The sequence below is a fragment of the Coregonus clupeaformis genome, unplaced genomic scaffold, assembly GCF_020615455.1.
Source record: "Coregonus clupeaformis isolate EN_2021a unplaced genomic scaffold, ASM2061545v1 scaf1705, whole genome shotgun sequence".
Classification (NCBI taxonomy): Eukaryota; Metazoa; Chordata; class Actinopteri; order Salmoniformes; family Salmonidae; genus Coregonus; species Coregonus clupeaformis.
Window position 1 is genome coordinate 93,802 of NW_025535159.1, and position 21,444 is coordinate 115,245.

At 44.3% G+C, this 21,444-nt stretch overlaps 2 protein-coding genes across 3 annotated transcripts; both read left to right on the forward strand.

Annotated features, from left to right (window-relative positions):
- The first annotated feature begins 725 nt into the window (after nucleotides 1-725).
- Nucleotides 726-2,140, forward strand: LOC121564802 (interferon a3-like). The gene is made up of 5 exons (XM_041875879.2): nucleotides 726-875; nucleotides 1,033-1,104; nucleotides 1,556-1,708; nucleotides 1,838-1,936; nucleotides 2,054-2,140. The coding sequence occupies exons 1-5, from the start codon at nucleotides 726-728 to the stop codon at nucleotides 2,138-2,140; spliced, it is 561 nt and encodes a 186-aa protein (XP_041731813.2).
- Nucleotides 2,141-15,493: 13,353 nt separating this feature from the next.
- On the forward strand, nucleotides 15,494-21,082 carry LOC121564805 (interferon a3-like). 2 transcript variants are annotated; one of them, XM_045218656.1, is made up of 6 exons: nucleotides 15,494-15,878; nucleotides 16,052-16,139; nucleotides 16,436-16,510; nucleotides 16,641-16,790; nucleotides 20,385-20,462; nucleotides 20,814-21,082. In XM_045218656.1, the coding sequence occupies exons 1-6, from the start codon at nucleotides 15,844-15,846 to the stop codon at nucleotides 20,901-20,903; spliced, it is 516 nt and encodes a 171-aa protein (XP_045074591.1). In that variant the 5' UTR covers nucleotides 15,494-15,843; the 3' UTR covers nucleotides 20,904-21,082. The 2 variants fall into 2 exon arrangements, with proteins under 2 accessions (XP_045074591.1, XP_045074590.1); XM_045218655.1 differs by lacking the exon at nucleotides 15,494-15,878 and having other exon boundaries at nucleotides 15,895-16,139.
- Nucleotides 21,083-21,444: the final 362 nt, after the last annotated feature.

Consider the following 21,444-nt stretch of genomic DNA (forward strand, 5'->3'; position numbering starts at 1 on the left):
ACCTGACAGGCCTATATTGTACGCACACGTGGCTATAGGCCCAGATTCAAAAGCCCCTGCAATATAGGCTCCAATTTAAACAGTATTCCCAAGGTCTATACTGGCTGTGCACTGTATATGCTACCAGTGTCTTATTCTGAAAAGCGGGAGCATATAGGATGGGCTCTACAAAAGTATTTCAGACAATCCAAACCCGTTTCTAAAACGAAATAAAGTCATGTTGAGTGTGTAATTGATAGAACCCATCCAAGGTTGATCTGTGTCTTTAAATAGGCAGTTGTGGTCCACAAACCACAATTTCCCTTTAAGCAATTGGTTACAACGTAGTTGGAAACCATAGTTTCTGTGTGCAAATGAAAAGGTGTTGCGTTTGCAAAGACAATATAAAATGCTAGAATGTAACAATTATCTGAGAGATGCACCTGTCCTTTCGGTGCATTTTCTCCAGACGGAAAACAATATTCTCAGGTATGAAAGTGTATGGGGACTTCCACCTTTCACTTTTGGAACACCGTGCAGAATCTTTGTATAAATGATCGACACAGGTTGGAGCATGGCAGAACTCGGGAATTGGAGAAATTGTTCGATCAGGAAGACCACTTTATCTCTTTATCCTTTGGGGAAAATATATTTTTTTTGTCGGAATTATACAAAGTAGGCTATCTTTCGGAAGTGCACCACCGTTGATTGGGACAGACCGAGAACTACAGTAGACCTACGCTAAAATGGGTTCAATCAACCTTTGGATGTTCTTGGTCCTGACGATTTGCACCTGGCATAAAACCATCGGATGCACTTGGATGAGGACACTGCCTCGGTCTCCGAGCATGTTCCAAGTGTTCAGCAAAAACACCATAACGATGCTTCAGAAAATGGTAGGCTATGCGGTAATGTTTATTCACTTGTTCCTGGTCATTGGGCTGTTGTCATCTTTTCAACATTTCACGTGCTGCTATGTTTCATTTATTTCCCTGACTCCTTTATGTACAGTAATAATAATGCCATATTTTGTTTACATTTTTGGCATCTCAGGGTCATGAAGTCTCTCGAGAAACTCAGATCACTTTCCCTGACAAGCAATACAGACAAGTCGATAATTTCAAGGTAAGAAATATGCATAGCCTACACTCTTAAAAAAAGGTTTTGTTCTATCCATAACCTTTTTTTCTAAGAGTTTACAGTGAATTCGGAAAGTATTCAGACCCCTTAACTTTTTCCACATTTTGTTACGTTACAGCCTTATTCTAAAATGTATTACATTGTTTTTTCCCCACATCAATCTGCACACAATACCCCATAAAGATTAAGCAAAAACTGTTTTTTATTTTTAATAAATTTGCAAAAATGTCTGAAAACATGTTTTGGCTTTGGCATTATGGGTTATTGTGATGAAACAAATAGATATTGAATCAATTTTAGAATAAGGCTGTAACGTAACAAAATGTGCAAATAGTGATGGGGTCTGAATATAATTAGGTTATAATGAATATGCAATTTGCTTAGATTTGCCCTCAATTCATAAGGCATGTACTAATACAAAGCCCTCTTCTTCTAGGCTGACGAACAGATTGTCTTCATTTCGCAAACTCTGAAAGCTATAAAGAAATTGTACAGCAGTGGCAAATATGAGTCCACCGCCTGGGACCAGAAAGGAGTTGACAGGTTTATGAATGACCTGCATCGCCAGACCTCGGAGCTAGACCAATGCGTATGTAATTTCTCCTCTTAACATTAATGCAAAAAGGAAAACATTATCCTATCCTATTCGATTATAAAATAAGGTGGTTACATGTTAAACACATCACAATATTTAAAAAATTGTATTTTGTTCCAACAGGTAAAGGCTATGAAAACTAGACTATCAAAATATGTCAAAAGAGTGAACAAAAAGATGAGCCTTCACTTCAAGTTCCTTAACAATTACTTGAAACGCGAGGTAAGTTGATCCATTTGTCTTACAAAGAGAGTACATTCACCAAATCTGGATGTATGTATGTGATGATAAAACGTGTGTCTATTCTAAAATCTTAATAATTGTATTTAATTCATGCAGAAACACAGCGCAAGCGGCTGGGAAGACGTAAGGACAGTTGTGCTGGCACACCTACGAAGACTAGACACAACATTAAGTAGCCAATGAGCATTATGTATTATTTATTTACATGTTAATTTATTTGTTTTTGAACGTATTCATTTATTGTGTTGTAATGTATTCACAACTCTGTGGAGTAAAACATTTTTTATACTGAATAATTATGTGATTGATTTAGGCTATACACAACGTAACAATGTTTTAGTGCATTTATTTTTGTACTTATGAAGGCCATTGCATACTGTATTTATTATTGCAACCTGATACGAAATGTGTGTTATTGTAATGATGAAATATATTTTTATTAAATAAATGTGGCCTCTACATCTGAAATCTATTTTAATAAAATCTAATGTAATCTGTTGCATACACATATTTAGCAGATATTATAGCGGGTGTAGCGAAATGCTTGTGTTCCTAGCTCTACCAGTGCAGTAATATCGAACAATACACAACAATACACACAAATCTAAAAGTAAAAGAATGGACATTAAATGTAAATGTAAAATGACATAAGAAATATATAAATATTAGGATGAGCAATGTCGGAGTGTCGGAGTCCGGAGTGTATATATGTACACTACCGGTGAAAAGTTTTAGAACACCTACTCATTCAAGCGTTTTTCTTTATTTTTACTATTTTCTACATTGTAGAATAATAGTGAAGACATCAAAACTATGAAACAACACATATGGAATCATGTAGTAACCAAAAAATTGTTAAACAAATCAAAATATATTTTATATTTGAGATTCTTCAAATAGCCACCCATTGCCTTGATGACAGCTTTGCACACGCTTGGCATTCTCTCAACCAGCTTCACCTGGAATGTTTTTCCAACAGTCTTGAAGGAGTTCCCACATGTGCTGAGCACATTATTCCATATGTGTTATTCTACAATGTAGAAAATAGTAAAAATAAAGAAAAACCCTTGAATGAGTAGGTGTTCTAAAAACTTTTGACCGGTAGTGTATGTGAAGAATACGTGGATGGAATAGTATAGGTACAGCAATAGTTGAATAGGATGGCCTTAACTAGAATATAGTACATACACATGAAATGGGTAAAACAGTATGTGAACGTTATTAAGGTGACCAGTGTTCCATATCTACAGTGGGGGAAAAAAGTATTTAGTCAGCCACCAATTGTGCAAGTTCTCCCACTTAAAAAGATGAGAGAGGCCTGTAATTTTCATCATAGGTACACGTCAACTATGACAGACAAATTGAGAATTTTTTTCTCCAGATAATCACATTGTAGGATTTTTTATGAATTTATTTGCAAATATTGGTGGAAAATAAGTATTTGGTCACCTACAGAGCATATGAGCGGAGTGGAGCGGGAGCAAGCGTGGAGCGTGAGCGGACGGATTTTGAACAGAGCGCAGAGCGGCATTTTTAAAAGGACGGAGCGTCGCCCTATGTCCCGCTCCAATTTCGCTCGCTCACACCACGAGTCTGAAGCATGCTCAAGCCTGACCCAGAATCCATCTGTTTAATTTAATTTGTGTCATCCATGAATTTGTATTTTATAGAGCAAGGGGAGCAGCAGCAGCAACAAGAGAAAAGGGTTGAGGAATTCAAACGTTTATTCACTGCACGCAAAGGCCCAACCATAACAAGGGAGAGAAAAAGAGAGCTGGATGTAGTATTTTTTGAAATGATTTTCATGGACTATGAACCGCTGAGTAAAGGAGAACGCGAAGGGATGCAACACTTCGCCAGCGCAGCTCAACCGGGCTACACCCGGGCCAAATTGTAGACCTGCACCAGGCTGGAAAGACTGAATCTGCAAAAGGTAAGCAGCTTGGTTTGAAGAAATCAACTGTGGGAGCAATTATTAGGAAATGGAAGACATACAAGACCACTGATAATCTCCCTCGATCAGGGGCTCCACGCAAGATCTCACCCCTTGGGGTCAAAATGATCACAAGAACGGTGAGCAAAAATCCCAGAACCACACGGGGGGACCTAGTGAATGACCTGCAGAGAGCTGGGACCAAAGTAACAAAGCCTACCATCAGTAACACACTACGCCGCCAGGGACTCAAATCCTGCAGTGCCAGACGTGTCCCCCTGCTTAAGCCAGTACATGTCCAGGCCCGTCTGAAGTTTGCTAGAGTGCATTTGGATGATCCAGAAGAGGATTGGGAGAATGTCATATGGTCAGATGAAACCAAAATATAACTTTTTGGTAAAAACTCAACTTGTTGTGTTTGGAGGACAAAGAATGCTGAGTTGCATCCAAAGAACACCATACCTACTGTGAAGCATGGGGGGTGGAAACATCATGCTTTGGGGCTGTTTTTCTGCAAAGGGGCCAGGACGACTGATCCGTGTAAAGGAAAGAATGAATGGGGCCATGTATCGTGAGATTTTGAGTGAAAACCTCCTTCCATCAGCAAGGGCATTGAAGATGAAACGTGGCTGGGTCTTTCAGCATGACAATGATCCCAAACACACCGCCCGGGCAACGAAGGAGTGGCTTCGTAAGAAGCATTTCAAGGTCCTGGAGTGGCCTAGCCAGTCTCCAGATCTCAACCCCATAGAAAATCTTTGGAGGGAGTTGAAAGTCCGTGTTGCCCAGCGACAGCCCCAAAACATCACTGCTCTAGAGGAGATCTGCATGGAGGAATGGGCCAAAATACCAGCAACAGTGTGTGAAAACCTTGTGAAGACTTACAGAAAACGTTTGACCTGTGTCATTGCCAACAAAGGATATATAACAAAGTATTGAGAAACTTTTGTTATTGACCAAATACTTATGAGGATTTTTTTCCCCTCATTTTGTCTGTCATAGTTGACGTGTACCTATGATGAAAATCACAGGCCTCTCTCATCTTTTTAAGTGGGAGAACTTGCACAATTGGTGGCTGACTAAATACTTTTTTTTCCCACTGTATGTACTGTACATAGGGTAGCAGCCTCTAAGGTGCAGGGATGAGTAATCGGGATGTAGCCGGCTATTGACAGTGACTAAGCTCAGGGCAGGTTGCTGGGTGGAGGCCGGCTAGTGATGGCTATTTAACAGTCTGATGACCTTAATCTAACATATTTACATGTAGGCCTAATAAAAATGGCATTGGTTAGGACTGATGATGTCACATGTGGTAGACAGGGTTTTTGTGACTTAACTTGGTAGCACAAGTCTGCCCAATGTACCCAGTAAGCAAAATGACTTTGAAAAGACGTCCGAAATAAGTTAGGTTCATTCTAGGTTCTGAATGAAAGTTGAAAATACCTATTTTCCGGTCGTTAAAAAATATATTTTCCAGATGTTGAAAGTAGAAAATATATATTTTCTGGAATTGAAAATACATATTTTCTGGACGTTGAAAATAAGTATTTTCCGGAAGTAGAAATTAGTTAAATTTTTGGTTCTGAATGAAAGTTGAAAATACATATTTTCTGGACATTTAAAGTACATATTTTCTGGATGTTGAAAATACGTATTTTCTGGACATTGAAATCTGGTTCATTTTCGGTTCTGAATGAACGTTGAAAATATGTCATTTACAGATGTTGAAAATATGTATTTTTTTGGTCATTGAATCAATGGCCAAATTTCAACTGCACATACATTCTCAATTAAGTAAGCATTATCTCACTATAATACATTTTGAATCCATTTAATATAGGAAAGAAGAGCCAACTGAAGATTGCAACATAGAATATTAATTATTGCTCCCATCTGTCACATGCACTTATGTTAGCTAAGTATTCAGACCCTTTACTCAGTACTTGGTTGAAGCACCTTTGGCAACAATTACAGACTCAAGTCTTTTTGGGTATGACGCTATAAGCTTGGCACACCTGTATTTGGGGAGTTTCTCCCATTCTTCTCTGCAGATCTTCTCAAGCTCTGTCAGGTAGGATGGGGAGGGTCGTTGCAGAGCTATTTTCAGGTCTCTCCAGTTGAATGCACTGTAAGTCGCTGTAGATAAAAGCGTCTGCTGAATGACCAAAACGTAATGAGCTGTGCCCCCCAAAAAGTACACATTTGGCTGGTCCGGACCGTTGCTTCCCTCCGGTGCTCTGATTCGCCGGTCTACTGAGCCACCGGTCTGAGCGCACCACATCGGCAACACCGGAATGGAAACCCAACGCACCCTAATCATCTCCAGCGCACCTGCATCTCATCATCTCATCACCACCCCTATACAGCCCTGGACTGTTCAGTGTTGTGTTGTGTGTGATTGTTAGTGTCTTGTTGTGTACGCGCTCTTTGTTGTACTCTTGTTTAGTAAACCTTTACATTGTTGATTCCTGCGTCTGGGTCCTGCCTCTTCGTATCCTCAGTACTCGTCACAGAATCACACACCAATCACGAAAATGGATGCAGCAGGTAATCATCCTGGAGTTTCCCAGCGCCTCGACCAGCACCAGCAGCAGATTGCCCAGCTGAACGACACCATGCAGGAAGTGCTTCAAATGCTGCATAAACTGACCATCACTCCGGTTCCACCTCAGGGAGCGGCGAGTGCACCCAGTCCACCTCCTCCCGTGCTATCATCAATGTCTGAGGGACCCCTCGCCCTGCCGGAGCGCTATGACGGGAAAACGACAAAATGTAGAGGCTTCCCGCTACAGGTTTCACTGTATCTAGCGCGTCAGCGTGGGGCATCTCCATCGGACCAAGCCAGGATAGCGCTGGTGATTTCGCAACTGAAGGGAAAGGCGCTGGATTGGGCCACAGCAGTCTGGGAAGGAGGTGAGGCCGCGGCGCTTCCCTACTCCACCTTCCTCGCTCGATTCAGGGTGGTGTTCGATCATCCCACGGAGGGAAAGGACGGGGGTGAGCATCTCCTCCGGCTACAACAGGGAGAGGGGGTCGCATTCGAGTAAGCCCTGAGCTTTCGCACAGTGGTGGCGTCTTCCGGCTGGAATGAGAATGCTCTGCGCACAGCCTTCAGGAGAGGCTTACGGGAGGACATCACGACGGAACTTGCATGTCGGGACGACGAGATGGACCTTGATACCCTCATCGCCACGTCCATTCGTCTTGACGACATGTTGAGAGACCGACAGAGTTTACAACACCTCCCGGAGCCTCGACGCTCACCCCATCTGAGCTATGGAAGCCGCCTTGCCTCTGAGTCCTCACCCATGGTGGTGGGAAGCACACCAACACCACCACGGACCACAGATCTCCTGGCGGCTCCCTATCTAGGTGGTATGACTCCCGTCGCCGCTCCGTGAATGTTCCGTCATCACCTGTCACCAAACCATTGTTTTTAGTTCCCCTAACGGTGAATGGTTCTTCCTTCTCTTTGCCTTCCACAGCAATGATATATTCTGGATGAGTGGGGAACCTTATAGATAGGGAGCTGGTCTCTGAATGGGGGTTGCCCACCGTGCCACTGCCTTCTCCGCTACACGTCACCTCGCTGGACAATAAACCACTTGAATCAGGCACCATTACGCACGTCACTCTCCCCATCACCATCACCATTCCCACACTACCGGAGCACTACGAGGAGCTGTCCTTCCACATCGTCACGTCACCCCTTCACCGGATCGTCTTGGGATTGCCCTGGCTCAGACTACACAATCCTACCATCAATAGGATCACCAAGAGGATCACAGCCTGGTCCCCCTCATGCCGGAGGACCTGCCTGCCGGTGGTATTCCACGAGTCCGGAGTCCGCCCTCCAGCCCATCATTCCACGTGAGTACGCAGATCTCTCCGACGTCTTCTCTGCCTCCAAGGCTAAGTGTCTTCCTCCTCACAGGCCCTGGGACTGCGCCATTGACCTGCTGGAGGGACAACACCCCCCGAAGAGTCGCATTTACTCCCTCTCCATAGTGGAGACTGAGGCCATGGAGAAGTATGTGGCGGAGACCCTGAAACAGGTTCATCAGACGCTCTACCTCACCTGCCTCCGCCAGCTTCTTCGTGGTAAAAAAAGACGGAGGACTGAGGCCGTGCATTGACTACTTGGGGTTGAACGCAGTCACCACCAAGTACCGGTACCACCTCCCTCTGGTTCCATCGGCCATCGAGCAGCTGCGAGGGGCCAGGTACTTTACCAAGTTGGACCTGAGGAGTGCCTACAATCTGATCCGAATCCGGGAAGGAGACGAGTGGAAGACGGCATTCAGCACTACCTCAGGCCACTATGAATACAGCGTCATGCCCTACGGCCTCGTTAACGCACCTTCCGTGTTCCAGTCCTTCGTCAATGACGTGTTCCGAGAATTCCACCAACAGGCCATCTCCTTCCTGGGATACAGGATCAGTCCTCAAGGGGTGTTCATGGAAAGAGCGAAGACAGACACTGTCAGGTCATGGCCAGTCCCCACCACCATCAAGGGCCTGCAGAGCTTTCTGGGCTTCGCAAATTTCCACCGGCGTTTCATCAGGTCCTTCAGCTCCATAGCCGCCCCGCTCACCTCTCTCCTTAAGGGTGGTCCTCAGAAGCTGGCCTGGAACCCTGAGGCTGACGCTGCCTTCAAGAGGCTGAATGAGAGGTTAATCTCAGCGCTCCTCCAAAAACACCCAGATCCAGCTCGTCCTTTCATCCTGGAGGTGGTCGCATCTGAGGAGGGCGTGGGTGGGATCCTCTCCCAGCGGCAAGGTAAGCCAGAGAAAATGTATCCCTGTGCCTTTTTCTCGAAAAAAGCCTACCCCCGCAGAGAGGAACTATGGAGTTGGAGACAGGGAGCTTTTGGCGGTGGTCCTCGCTCTGGAGGAATGGAGACACTGGCTGGAGGATGCAGTCCATCCATTCCGGATTCTCACTGACCACCGGAATTTGGAGCACATATGGGCAGCGAAACCGATGAACTCTCGTCAAGACTGGTGGACCCAAATTCTTACTCGCTTTCAGTTTATTCTGTCCTACCACCCAGGATCCCAGAATGTGAAAGCCGACGCACTCTCCAGGATGCACCATACAGAAGAAAGGAAGGATCTGGAGGGTCCTATCCTGCCTCCGTCTCCAACTGCGCCTGCCAACTGTCTCTGAGGTCCTGTTCCAACAGGTCTTCCGGCATTATGGACTTCCGGAGGACATCGGACCGTGGCCCCCAATTCACCTCACGAGTGTGGAAGGCTTTCCCTGGAGAAGATCGGAGCCATGGCCAGCCTCAATTCCGGGTATAGGCCTCAGTCGAATGGGCAGGTGGAGCGCATGAACCAGGAGCTGGGGATGTTTCTTCGTTGCCACTGTCAGGACCGGCAGGGTGAGTGGGCGAGGTTTCTTCCCTGGGCAGAATATGCCCACAACTCCCTCGTTCACTCCTCCATGGGGCTCACTCCCTTCCACTGCGTCCTGGGGTACCAGCCGGCCCTGGCCCCTTGGACACCCAGCCAGACCGATGCGCCCGCTGTTGACGAGTGGCTCCGCAGGGCCGGACAGGTCTGGGACGCTGCCCATGTCCATCTCCAGAGGGCCTTTCGTCGGCAGAAGGACCAAGCCGACCGCCACCGCAGTGAGGCCCCCGTATTCCAGCCTGGTGATCGTGTCTCGCTGTCCACTAAAAACCTCCCTCTCTTCCTGCCCTGCAAGAAACTGAGCCCCCGGTTTGTGGGGCCGTTTAAGGTCCTCCAGCGGATAAATGAGGTATCGTACCGGCTGCTCCTTCCCCCTCACTACCGTGTCTCAACCACTTTTCATGTGTCTCTCCTCAGGCCGGTGGTTCCTGGTCCTCTGGCGGATGCCGTCCCCCGGGGTACGCCCCCTCCGCCCCTTGACATTGACGGGAGTCTGGCGTATGCGGTGAGGGACCTGCTGGACTCTCCTCGTCCTCGGGGTCGTCCTCCTGGCTGGCGACGTCCTGCGGAGGGAGCCGCACAACCGGGGGGAGGGGGGGGGGGATTCTGTCACGTCTCCTCCCGTTGCTCCCCTCCGGTGCTCTGATTCGCCGGTCTACTGAGCCACTGGTCTGAGCGCACCACCTCGGCAACACCAGAATGGAAACCCAATGCACCCTAATAACCTCCAGCGTACCTGCACCTCATCATCTCATCACCACCCCTATATAGCCCTGGACTGTTCAGTGTTGTGTTGTGTGTGATTGTTAGTGTCTTGTTGTGTTCTCGCTCTTTGTTGTATTGCTCAGTGTTTAGTAATCCTTTACATTGTTGATTCCTGCGTCTGCGTCCTGCCTCTTCGTATCCTCAGTACTCGTCACAACGGTAGTGTAGAGGACAGTAGAGTTTTATTCAGTATAGTACAGTAGATATTAATTCAGTAGATTACAGTAGAGTTTAATTCAGTACAGTTTAGTACATTAGAGTAAAGTAGGCTACACTATACTGTGCTGTACTCTACTGCACTGAATTATACTTTACTTTTCTTTACTTTACTGCACTGTATGCTGTACTGTAATGAACTGTACTCTACTGTGCTCTACTGTATTGTACGGTACTGTACTGTACACTCTATTGTAATGAACTGTACTCTGCTGGTCTCTACTGTACTGTGCTATCCAAACTTGTCCGTGGACGTTGAAATTAAGTCCGGACTTCACAAAAATCAGACCAAATAAAGACGGCCAATCCAGACAGCACTGTGCTTAGTGGGTAGGCATGATGTATCCTGTATACATTGAGATGATGCAGTTTAGACATTGTTTGCTCATTGACGTCTTGCACATTCTAAATTCTACAGTTCTACAGTGGGGAGAACAAGTATTTGATACGCTGCCGATTTTGCAGGTTTTCCTACTTACAAAGCATGTAGAGGTCTGTAGTTTTTATCATAGGTACACTTAAACTGTGAGAGACGGAATCTAAAACAAAAATCCAGAAAATCACATTGTATGATTTTTAAATAATTCATTTGCATTTTATTGCATGACATAAGTATTTGATCACCTACCAACCAGTAAGAATTTCGGCTCTCACAGACCTGTTAGTTTTTCTTTAAGAAGCCCTCCTGTTCTCCACTCATTACCTGTATTAACTGCACCTGTTGGAACTCGTTACCTGTATAAAAGACACCTGTCAACACACTCAATCAAAATGACTCCAACCTCTCCTCAATGGCCAAGACCAGAGAGCTGTGTAAGGACATCAGGGATAAAATTGTAGAGATGCACAAGGCTGGGATGGGCTACAGGACAATAGGCAAGCAGCTTGGTGAGAAGGCAACAACTGTTGGCGCAATTATTAGAAAATGGAAGAAGTTCAAGATGACGGTCAATCACCCTCGGTCTGGGGCTCCATGCAAGATCTCACCTCGTGGGGCATCAATGATCATGAGGAAGGTGAGGGATCAGCCCAGAACTACACGGCAGGACCTGGTCAATGACCTGAAGAGAGCTGGGACCACAGTCTCAAAGAAAACCATTAGTAACACACTACGCCGTCATGGATTAAAATCCTGCAGCGCACGCAAGGTCCCCCTGCTCAAGCCAGCGCATGTCCAGGCCCGTCTGAAGTTTGCCAATGACCATCTGGATGATCCAGAGGAGGAATGGGAGAAGGTCATGTGGTCTGATGAGACAAAAATAGAGCTTTTTGGTCTAAACTCCACTCGCCGTGTTTGGAGGAAGAAGAAGGATGAGTACAACCCCAAGAACACCATCCCAACCGTGATGCATGGAGGTGGAAACATCATTCTTTGGGGAGGCTTTTCTGCAAAGGGGACAGGACGACTGCACCGTATTGAGGGGAGGATGGATGGGGCCATGTATCGTGAGATCTTGGCCAACAACCTCCTTCCCTCAGTAAGAGCATTGAAGATGGGTCGTGGCTGGGTCTTCCAGCATGACAACGACCCGAAACACACAGCCAGGGCAACTAAGGAGTGGCTCCGTAAGAAGCATCTCAATGTCCTGGAGTGGCCTAGCCAGTCTCCAGACCTGAACCCAATAGAAAATCTTTGGAGGGAGCTGAAAGTCCGTATTGCCCAGCGACAGCCCCGAAACCTGAAGGATCTGGAGAAGGTCTGTATGGAGGAGTGGGCCAAAATCCCTGCTGCAGTGTGTGCAAACCTGGTCAACACCTACAGGAAACATATGATCTCTGTAATTGCAAACAAAGGTTTCTGTACCAAATATTAAGTTCTGCTTTTCTGATGTATCAAATACTTATGTCATGCAATAAAATGCTAATTAATTACTTAAAAATCAGACAATGTGATTTTCTGGATTTTTGTTTTAGATTCCGTCTCTCACAGTTGAAGTGTACCTATGATAAAAAATGACAGACCTCTACATGCTTTGTAAGTAGGAAAACCTGCAAAAATCGGCAGTGGATCAAATACTTGTTCTCCCCACTGTACATAGTTTATACGTCGGCCAGATACCAACATTCTATTATGATGTCTCTGCGACGTCTTCCCAATGTGCAAACGCTCTCTAAACTACATATTCCCTACCCAATTCGATACGTCGGCCAAAGGTGTGCATGATTACTTGGGAGAAGACTCAGGTGAAACTGATGACATCACACAACTTTTTGTAAAACAGCTGTCATGCGACATAAGAAGACAATTCAGCACCATGGACAGGTATCACAGCTAGCGCTAAAACTCATGAAGACGTCAGCCACATCAGCGCTTTGAACATCACCACACAGCAACGATTTGATCAGTGCTCCTGTGTTGTGGCTGCAGGCCTGTTGCTACTGTTATTGCCATGCTAACTACTGTTCCAATTACCCACACCCCTAAACCTAGAATTGTAAAACTATAGGCAATAAATTGATGATGTATGTGATGGGAAATATTGCTCTCTGACTCTTTGGTATCACGTTTCAAATCAAATCAAATTGTCTTTGTCACATGCGCCGAATACAACAGGTGTAGACATTACAGTGAAATACTTACTTACAAGCCCTTAACCAACAATGCAGTTCAAGAAATAGAGTTAAGAAATATTTACTAAATAAACTAGAGTAAAAAAATACAATGAAAAGTTACACAATAAAATAACAATAACGAGGCTATATACATGTGGTACCGGTACCGAGTCAATGTGCGGGGGTACAGGTTAGTCGAGGTAATTTGTACATGTAGGTAGGGGTAAAGTGACTATGCATAGATAATAAACAGCGAGTAGCAGCCGGGTGGCCATTTGATTAACTGTTCAGCAGTCTTATGGCTTGGGGGTAGAAGCTGTTAAGGAGCGTTTTGGACCTAGACTTGGCACTCCGGTACTGCTTGCTGTGCGATAGCAGAGAGAACAGTCAATGACTTGGGTGACAATTTTTGGGGCCTTCCTCTGACACCGCCAAGTATATAGGTCCTGGATGGGAGGAAGCTTAGCCCCAGTGATGTACTGGGACGTACGCTGTACTCTCTGTAGCGCCTTATGGTCGGATGCCGAGCAGTTGCCATACTAGGCGGTGATGCAACCGGTTAGGATGCTCTCGATGGTGCAGCTGTAGAACTTTTTGAGGATCTGGGGACACATGACAAATCTTTTCAGTCTCCTGTGGGGGAAAAGGTGTTGTCATGCACTCTTCACGACTGTCTTGATGTGTTTGGACCATGATAGTTTGTTGGTGATGTGGACACCAAGGAACTTTAAACTCTCGACCCGCTCACCTACGGCCCCGTTGATGTTAATGGGGGCGTTTTCGGCCCTCCTTTTCCTGTAGTCCACGATCAGCTCCTTTGTCTTGCTCACATTGAGGGAGAGGTTGTTGTCCTGGCACCACACAGCCAGGTCTCTGACCTCCTCCCTATAGGCTGTCTCATCGTTGTCAGTGATCAGGCCTACCACTGTTGTGTCGTCAGCAAACTTAATGATGGTGTTGGAGTCGTGCTTGGCCACGGAGTCGTGGGTGAACAGGGAGTACAGGAGGAGACTAAGCATGCACCCCTGAGGGGCCCCTGTGTTGAGGATCAGAGTGGCAGATGTGTTGTTGCCTACCCTTACCACCTTGTGGCGGCCCGTCAGGAAGTCCATGATCCAGTTGCAGAGGGAGGTGTTTAGTCCCAGGGTCCTTAGCTTTGTGATGAGCTTTGTGGGCACTATGGTGTTGAATGCTGAGCTGTAGTCAATGAACAGCATTCTCATATAGGTGTTCTTTTGTCCAGGTGGGAAAGGGCTGTGTGGAGTGCGATTGCGATTGCGTCATCTGTGGATCTGTTGGGGCGGTATGCGAATTGGAGTGGGTCTAGGGTTTCCGGGATGTTGGTCAGTAAAGACACTTGCCAGTTGGTCCGCGCATGCTCTGAGTACACGTCCTGGTAATCCGTCTGGCCCCACGGGCCTTGTGGATGTTGACCTGTTTAACGGTCTTGCTCACATCGGCTACGGAGAGCGTGATCACACAGTCGTCCGGAACAACTGGTTGCTTGCCTTGAAGTGAGCATAAAAGGCATTTAGCCCCTAGGTAGTCCGAATGGTAGGCTTGCGTCACTGGGCAACTCGGAGTTGGGTTACCCTTTGTAGTCCGTAATAGTTTGCAAGCCCTGCCAAATCAAACGAGCATCAGAGCCGGTGTAGTAGGATTCAATCTTAGTCCTGTATTGACGCTTTGCCTGTTTGATGGTTCGCTTGAGGGCATAGCGGGATTTCTTATAAGCGTCCGGATTAGTGTCCCTCTCCTTGAAAGCCGTAGCTCTCTCACGATTCATCCTCATCCTTCTGATTCATCCTCATGGCTGGTCCCCAATAGATTACATGTATTTTATACATAAGGCCTATTAAGGCTATATCTAATAACACCAAGGCCCATATTCATAAAGCGTCTCAGAGAGTAGGAGTGCTGATCCAGGATCAGTTTAGCCTTTTAGATTATAATGAATGGACAGAGGTGGTCCTGATCCTAGATCACACTCCTACTCTGAGACGCCCAGCAGAATAATTAGGCTACATCTCATATTTTAGCCTATAACATGACATTTCAAGATGAAACCACCTATGACATCTTATCAAGACCCTGGTGAAACAGGTGTGTTTGTGCTGGGTTGGAACAAAATCCTTTACCTCCTCCTGCTGGTCTCCAGGAACGTGCAGACAGTTTTGGTGACCACTTCCCTACAGTATATGATCTTTACAGTTTCATAGGCTTTGTACATTCTAAATTAATCTCAATATTATATAGAAAAGGGGGGAAATAAATCAATGCCAAGATTTGACCTTGCATAGTCATTCAAAAACGGTCACCACACTATGACACACACACACATTCACACACACACACACACACACACAACAGTAGGTTATAGCCCTGTCAAAACTATTCATTATAGGGAAAATATCCCTGATATCGTAGCCTATACCAAGGAACTATAGTCACGTATTATTTTTCATTTTCCCCTTTTAAAGAAAACGACAAATAGAAAGTTCCAACAAATCAGGTAGTCGTTGCTTGTCAACATTGCATCACCAGCAGACAACAGGAGGGTGAAAGTTGGTTACGTCATTGTGAAAATGATAGTTGAGAGATTGGGGTAGTGAAGCTGACGTCTCCCATTCACTTTTCATTTGTAGCGCAACAGCAGAGGACTTGCCGGAGCTGTGGAACAATATTTCGGACTAACTTTGAACGAAACCCACTAAATTAATGTCTTATATGGCTACATTTCTTAAGAAGTGTGGGTTTTATTTCGACTTCGACGATTTTGTTATCAGACTTTTTTAAAATATTTTCACGCGAAGTTATTAGCAGTTGAAAGCATAGCTCGTGAATAGCCTATTCTCGCTAATAGCCTAGCCGATATCTACATTTAATAATGTTATCGTGTTGTTCAACTATCATTCAACGCTGATTTCAAGGAGAATGTGTATAGATTTATTGGGATTTGGTCGTCCAGAAGACGGAGCAGGCATGGAATTCCTATGGCTGCATGTGTAGTCTGGAAAGTGAAAGTTTTCGCCTCCGGTAGGTTGATCGGGGGAAATTCTCCATACAGTTTTCCCTTTCCCAACTCCACATAAAACTACTTAACACAGGCAAGATGTTCAAACTCATGTGGAAAACTAAGAGCGAAACAAACTGCTATTTACAATGTATACAATGCAGAGTTGGACGTGTATTTTTCTTATTATTTGCAGTATGCAGAGCGTGTGTCATTGCTGTGACTGGATCCGACACCACTACGGACACTTGAGCGCAGAATACCTTTCCCTGCTGGACCAGATGGTGAGTTATCAGCACGCTGTAAGAGCAGACTGAATGCATGTATTAAGGACAGCAAAACAACCAACCAAGTAAAATAGTAATACGTTTCATGTTTAGCCTCTTTGTCAGAAAACTGTTAGCCTATATTTGAATAGCCATAGTAAAAGGGCGCTAAGGCTATAGTGACAGAGATATCAAGAGAGGCTATCTACATTAGGCCTACTGTACTTGCAGTATAAGCTATACTTTATGTCAGTCTTGATTGTTCTTGAAGTATTTGACACGTGACTTAACATACTATATTGATTGTTTTCCAGGGAGGAGATATCACAAAGCAGAATGCCCCTGTCTTTTTCCCAACATCACTTTACAGACACATAGATGATGCTGAGGTAAAGACTTGAATTTTGACTCATCATGTTCTGATATGCTTTGGTATAGCGGTCTTGACCCAATGTTATATTGATGCCATAACGGAAGCCTATACTGTTTCTAATATTTGTTTTATATCATCCTGTGTAGTTTGAGGACAAAGTCAGGTTCCTGAACGAGACCATCTATGAAATCACACAACTATTTGATGGGAATATGAATGCTGTCACCTGGGACAAGAAAAACCTGGATGATTTCCTCAACATTCTTGAACGCCAATTTGAGAACCTTAATTCCTGTGTAAGTAACGAGTCTATTTTAAAGTATAATCACTGTTGAGGTCAGGGCTCTCCAACCCTGTTCATGGAGAGCTACCCTCCTGTAGGTTTTCGCTCCAACCCCAGTTGTAACTAACCTGATTCAGTTTATCAAGCAGCTAATTAATCAGGTGTGCTAGATTAGGACTGGAGTGAAAACCTAAAGGACGGTATCTCTCCAGGAACAGGGTTGGAGGGCCCTGTTTTAGGTGTAGCCTACTAACTCTAGAAGTGAACAAATCTACGTATGAAGTGCAACCCCTTGACTTCTTCCACATGTTACGTTACAGCCTTATTCTAAAATGGATTAAATTGTTTTTTTCCCCTCATCAATCTACACACAATACCCCATAATGACAAAGGAAAAACCGTGTTTTAGAAATGTTTGCAAATGTCTTAACAGTAAAAAATTGAAATATCACATTTACATAAGTATTCAGACCCTTTACTCAGTACTTTGTTGAAGCACCTTTGACAGCGATTACAGCCTTGAGTCTTCTTGGGTATGATGCTACAAGTTTGGCACACCTGTATCTGCAGATCCTTTCAAGCTCTGTCAGGTTGGATAGGGAGCATCGCTGCACAACTATAGTGGCTTGCGAAAGTATTCACCCTCCTTGGCATTTTTCCTATTTTGTTGCCTTACAAACTGGAATTAAAATGGATTTTTGGGGGGTTGTATCATTTGATTTACACAACATGCCTACCACTTTGAGTTAGTGAAAAAATAAAAAAAATAGAAAACTGAGTATATACCCCAAAGTCAATACTTGTAGAGCCACCTTTTACAGCAATTACAGCTGCAAGTCTCTTGGGGTATGTCTCTATAAGCTTGGCACATCTAGCCACTGGGATTTTGCCCATTCTTCAAGGCAAAACTGCTCCAGCTCCTTCAAGTTGGATGGGTTCCGCTGGTGTACAGCAATCTTTAAGTCATGCCCCAGATTCTCAATTGGATTGAGGTCTGGGCTTTGACTAGGCCATTCCAAGACATTTAAATGTTTCCCCTTAAACCACTCGAGTGTTGCTTTAGCAGTATGCTTAGGGTCATTGTCCTGCTGGAAGGTGAACCTCCGTTCCAGTCTCAAATCTATGGAAGACTGAAACAGGTTTCCCTCAAGACTTTCCCTGTATTTAGCGCCATCCATCATTCCTTCAATTCTGATCAGTTTCCCAGTCCCTGCCGATGAAAAACATCCCCACAGCATGATGCTGCCACCACCATGCTTCACTGTGGGGATGGTGTTCTCGGGGTGATGAGAGGTGTTGGGTTTGCGCCAGACATAGCGTTTTCCTTGATAGCCAAAAGCTCAATTTTAGTCACATCTGACCAGAGTACCTTCTTCCATATGTTTAGGGAGTCTGCCACATGCCTTTTGGCGAACACCAAACGTGTTTGCTTATTTTTTTCTTTAAGCAATGGCTTTTTTCTGGCCACTCTTCCGTAAAGCCCGGCTCTATGGAGTGTACGGCTTAAAGTGGTCCTATGGACAGATACTCCAATCTCCGCTGTGGAGCTTTGCAGCTCCTTCAGGGTTATCTTTGGTCTCTTTGTTGCCTCTCTGATTAATGCCCTCCTTGCCTGGTCCATGAGTTTTGGTGGGCGGCCCTCTCTTGGCAGGTTTGTTGTGGTGCCACATTCTTTCCATTTTTTTACAATGGATTTTATGGTGCTCCGTGGGATGTTCAAAGTTTCTAATATTTTTTTTATAACCAACCCTGATCTGTACTTCTCCACAACTTTGTCCCTGACCTGTTTGGAGAGCTCCTTGGTCTTCATGGTGCCGCTTGCTTGGTGGTGCCCCTTGCTTAGTGGTGTTTCAGACTCTGGGTCCTTTCAGAACAGGTGTATATATACTGAGATCATGTGACACTTAGATTGCCTACATGTGGACTTTATTTAACTAGTTGTGTGACTTCTGAAGGTAATTGGTTGCACAATATCTTATTTAGGGGCTTCATAGCAAAAGGGGTGAATACATATGCATGCACCACTTTTCTGTGATTTATTTTGTAGAATTCTTTTGAAACAAGTAATTTTTTTTCATTTCACTTCACCAATTTAGACTATTTTGTGTATGTCCATTACATGAAATCCAAATAAAAATCAATTTAAATTACAGGTTGTAATGCAACAAAATAGGAAAAACGCCAAGGGGGACTATTTTCAGGTCTCTCCAGAGATGTTCAATCGGGTCTCGCTCAAGTCTGGGCTCTGGCTGGGCCAATCAAGAACATTCAGAGACTTTTCCCGAAGCCACTCCTGCATTGTCTTGGCTGTGTGTTTAGGGTCGTTGTCCTGTTGGAAGGTGAACCTTCGCCCCAGTCTGAGGTCCTGAGAGCTCTGGAGCAGGTTTTAATCAAGGATCGCTCTGCCGCTGAAAAACATCCCCACAGCATGATGCTTCCACCACCATACTTCACCATAGGGATGGTGCCAGGTTTCCTCCAGATGTGACCCTTGGCATTCAGGCCAAAGAGTTAAATATTGGTTTCATCAGACCAGAGAATCTAGTTTCTCATGGTCTGAGAGTCCTTTAGGTGCCTTTTGGCAAACTCCAAGCGGGCTGTCATGTGCCTTTTACTGAGTAATGGCTTCCGTCTGGCCACTCTACCATAAAGGCCTGATTGGTGGAGTACTGCAGAGATGGTTGTCCTTCTGGAAGATTCTCCCATCTCCACAGAGGAAATCTGGAGCTCTATCAGAGTGACCATCGGGTTCTTGGCCACCTCCTTGCCCAAGGCCCTTCTCCCCTGGTTGCTCAGTTTGGCAGGGTGGCCAGCTCTAGGAGAGTCCTGGTGGTTCCAAAGTTCTTCCATTTAATAATGATGGAGGCCATTGTTTTCTTGGGGACCTTCAATGCTGCAGACATTTTTTGGTACCCTTACCCAGATCTGTGCCTCGACACAATCTTGTCTCAGAGCTCTACGGACAATTCCTTTGACCTCAGGGCTTGGTTTTTGCTCTGACATGCACTGTCAACTGTGGTACCTTATATAGACAGGTGTGTGCCTTTCAAAATCATGCCCAATCAATTGATTTTACCTCAGGTGGACATCACCTGTAGAAACATCTCAACGATGATCAATGGAAACAGGATTCACCTCAGCTCAATTATGAGTCTCATAGCAAAGGGTCTGAATACTTATGTAAATAAGGTATTTCTGTTTTTGCATTGTCATTATGGGTTATTTTCTGTAGATCGATGAGGAATTTGTTTTCTTTGATACATTTTAGAATAAGGCTGTAACGTAACAAAATGTAGAAAAAGGAAAGGGGTCTGAATATTTCAGAATGTACTGTATATGGGTTATTATAGATGTTGAGCCAGTTTGCAACATCACGAAAATAATACTGCAGCAATGAGAAATGTGGATTATTGCGGATTATAATTAATGGACATTCAAGTTTGATATCTTAAAGTTGAAATTACAAACTTTAGAATCCTTTTTAAACCTTGAATACGCTGTAAATTTCCATTTCCTGCCGTGCAGGAAAATTCTCATTTAAAAAAGAGGTCGAATTAAGATCCTACATCTGTATGACGCTAATGTTTTGTTTAATTTTGTCCAACAGGTATCACCTGCCATGAAACCTGAGAGGAGACTGAAACGGTACTTCAAGAAGTTGAATAGGAAGGTTCTGAGAAAAATGGTGAGTTTGGTTTCGTATGGAAACGTGTTTGATACCTGTAATCAAATTAGTATAAACTAGGCTAGGCTAAACAGGAGCAGGGTTCCTTTAAAAAAATGAGGTTCTGGGGCCATATGTATCAAGAGTCTCAGAGAAGAAGTGCTGATCTAGTATCAGGTCTTCTCTCAGGTCTCCTCTGTCCTCCTATTTATAATAATCTAAAAGGCAAAACTGATCCTAAATCAGCACTCCTACTCTGAGAAGCTTAATACATACGACACCAATCCTTTCTTTGTTGTTCAAGACAAAATGGTCATTATATTGCCAAGAAAGTTCACCCCACTAATATTTACATTTTTCTGTGTTTTTCAGAACTACAGTGCACAGGCGTGGGAGCTCATCAGGAAAGAGACGAAACGTCATCTGCAAAGATTGGATATCCTTGCAGCACAGATGTACTGATCATCCAGACTCATCTCAGAAGCTACGCCCTTACCAGTTTATAAAGCATGAATACAATCATGTGGGACCCTGTTAGTCTATTTATTATATTTAAATCCATAAATTATTGTTTTTTATTTGTATAAATTATTATTTATATTTTGTATTTCCCTTTTGTACCTGTGTTGAACTGAACTGTATTGCCTGTCTACTTGAAAAAATAATTTTTTTTTTATTGAAAATGTGAATAAAAACGTATTTTGTATAAATTGTCCAAATGTCCTTCTTGTCTAAATTCAATGAGAGTGGATTTATAATATTGAGCAGTCTTATCTAACCATCAGAGGGGATGCACATTCAATTTGTTGCTGATGAGTCACATGATAATTTTTACTTTGAGTTTATGTATTCTTGTAGTATTGTTTCTTTGTGTAATATATTGTTTAATGTGTGATATGACGTGTTTTCACATGGTTTTAGAGACGAGGTTAAATCCAGTAGATAGGTCACTCTTGGTGTCACAAAGTCCGAATGCCAAGGATACCAGGATGTCTAGGGAGCT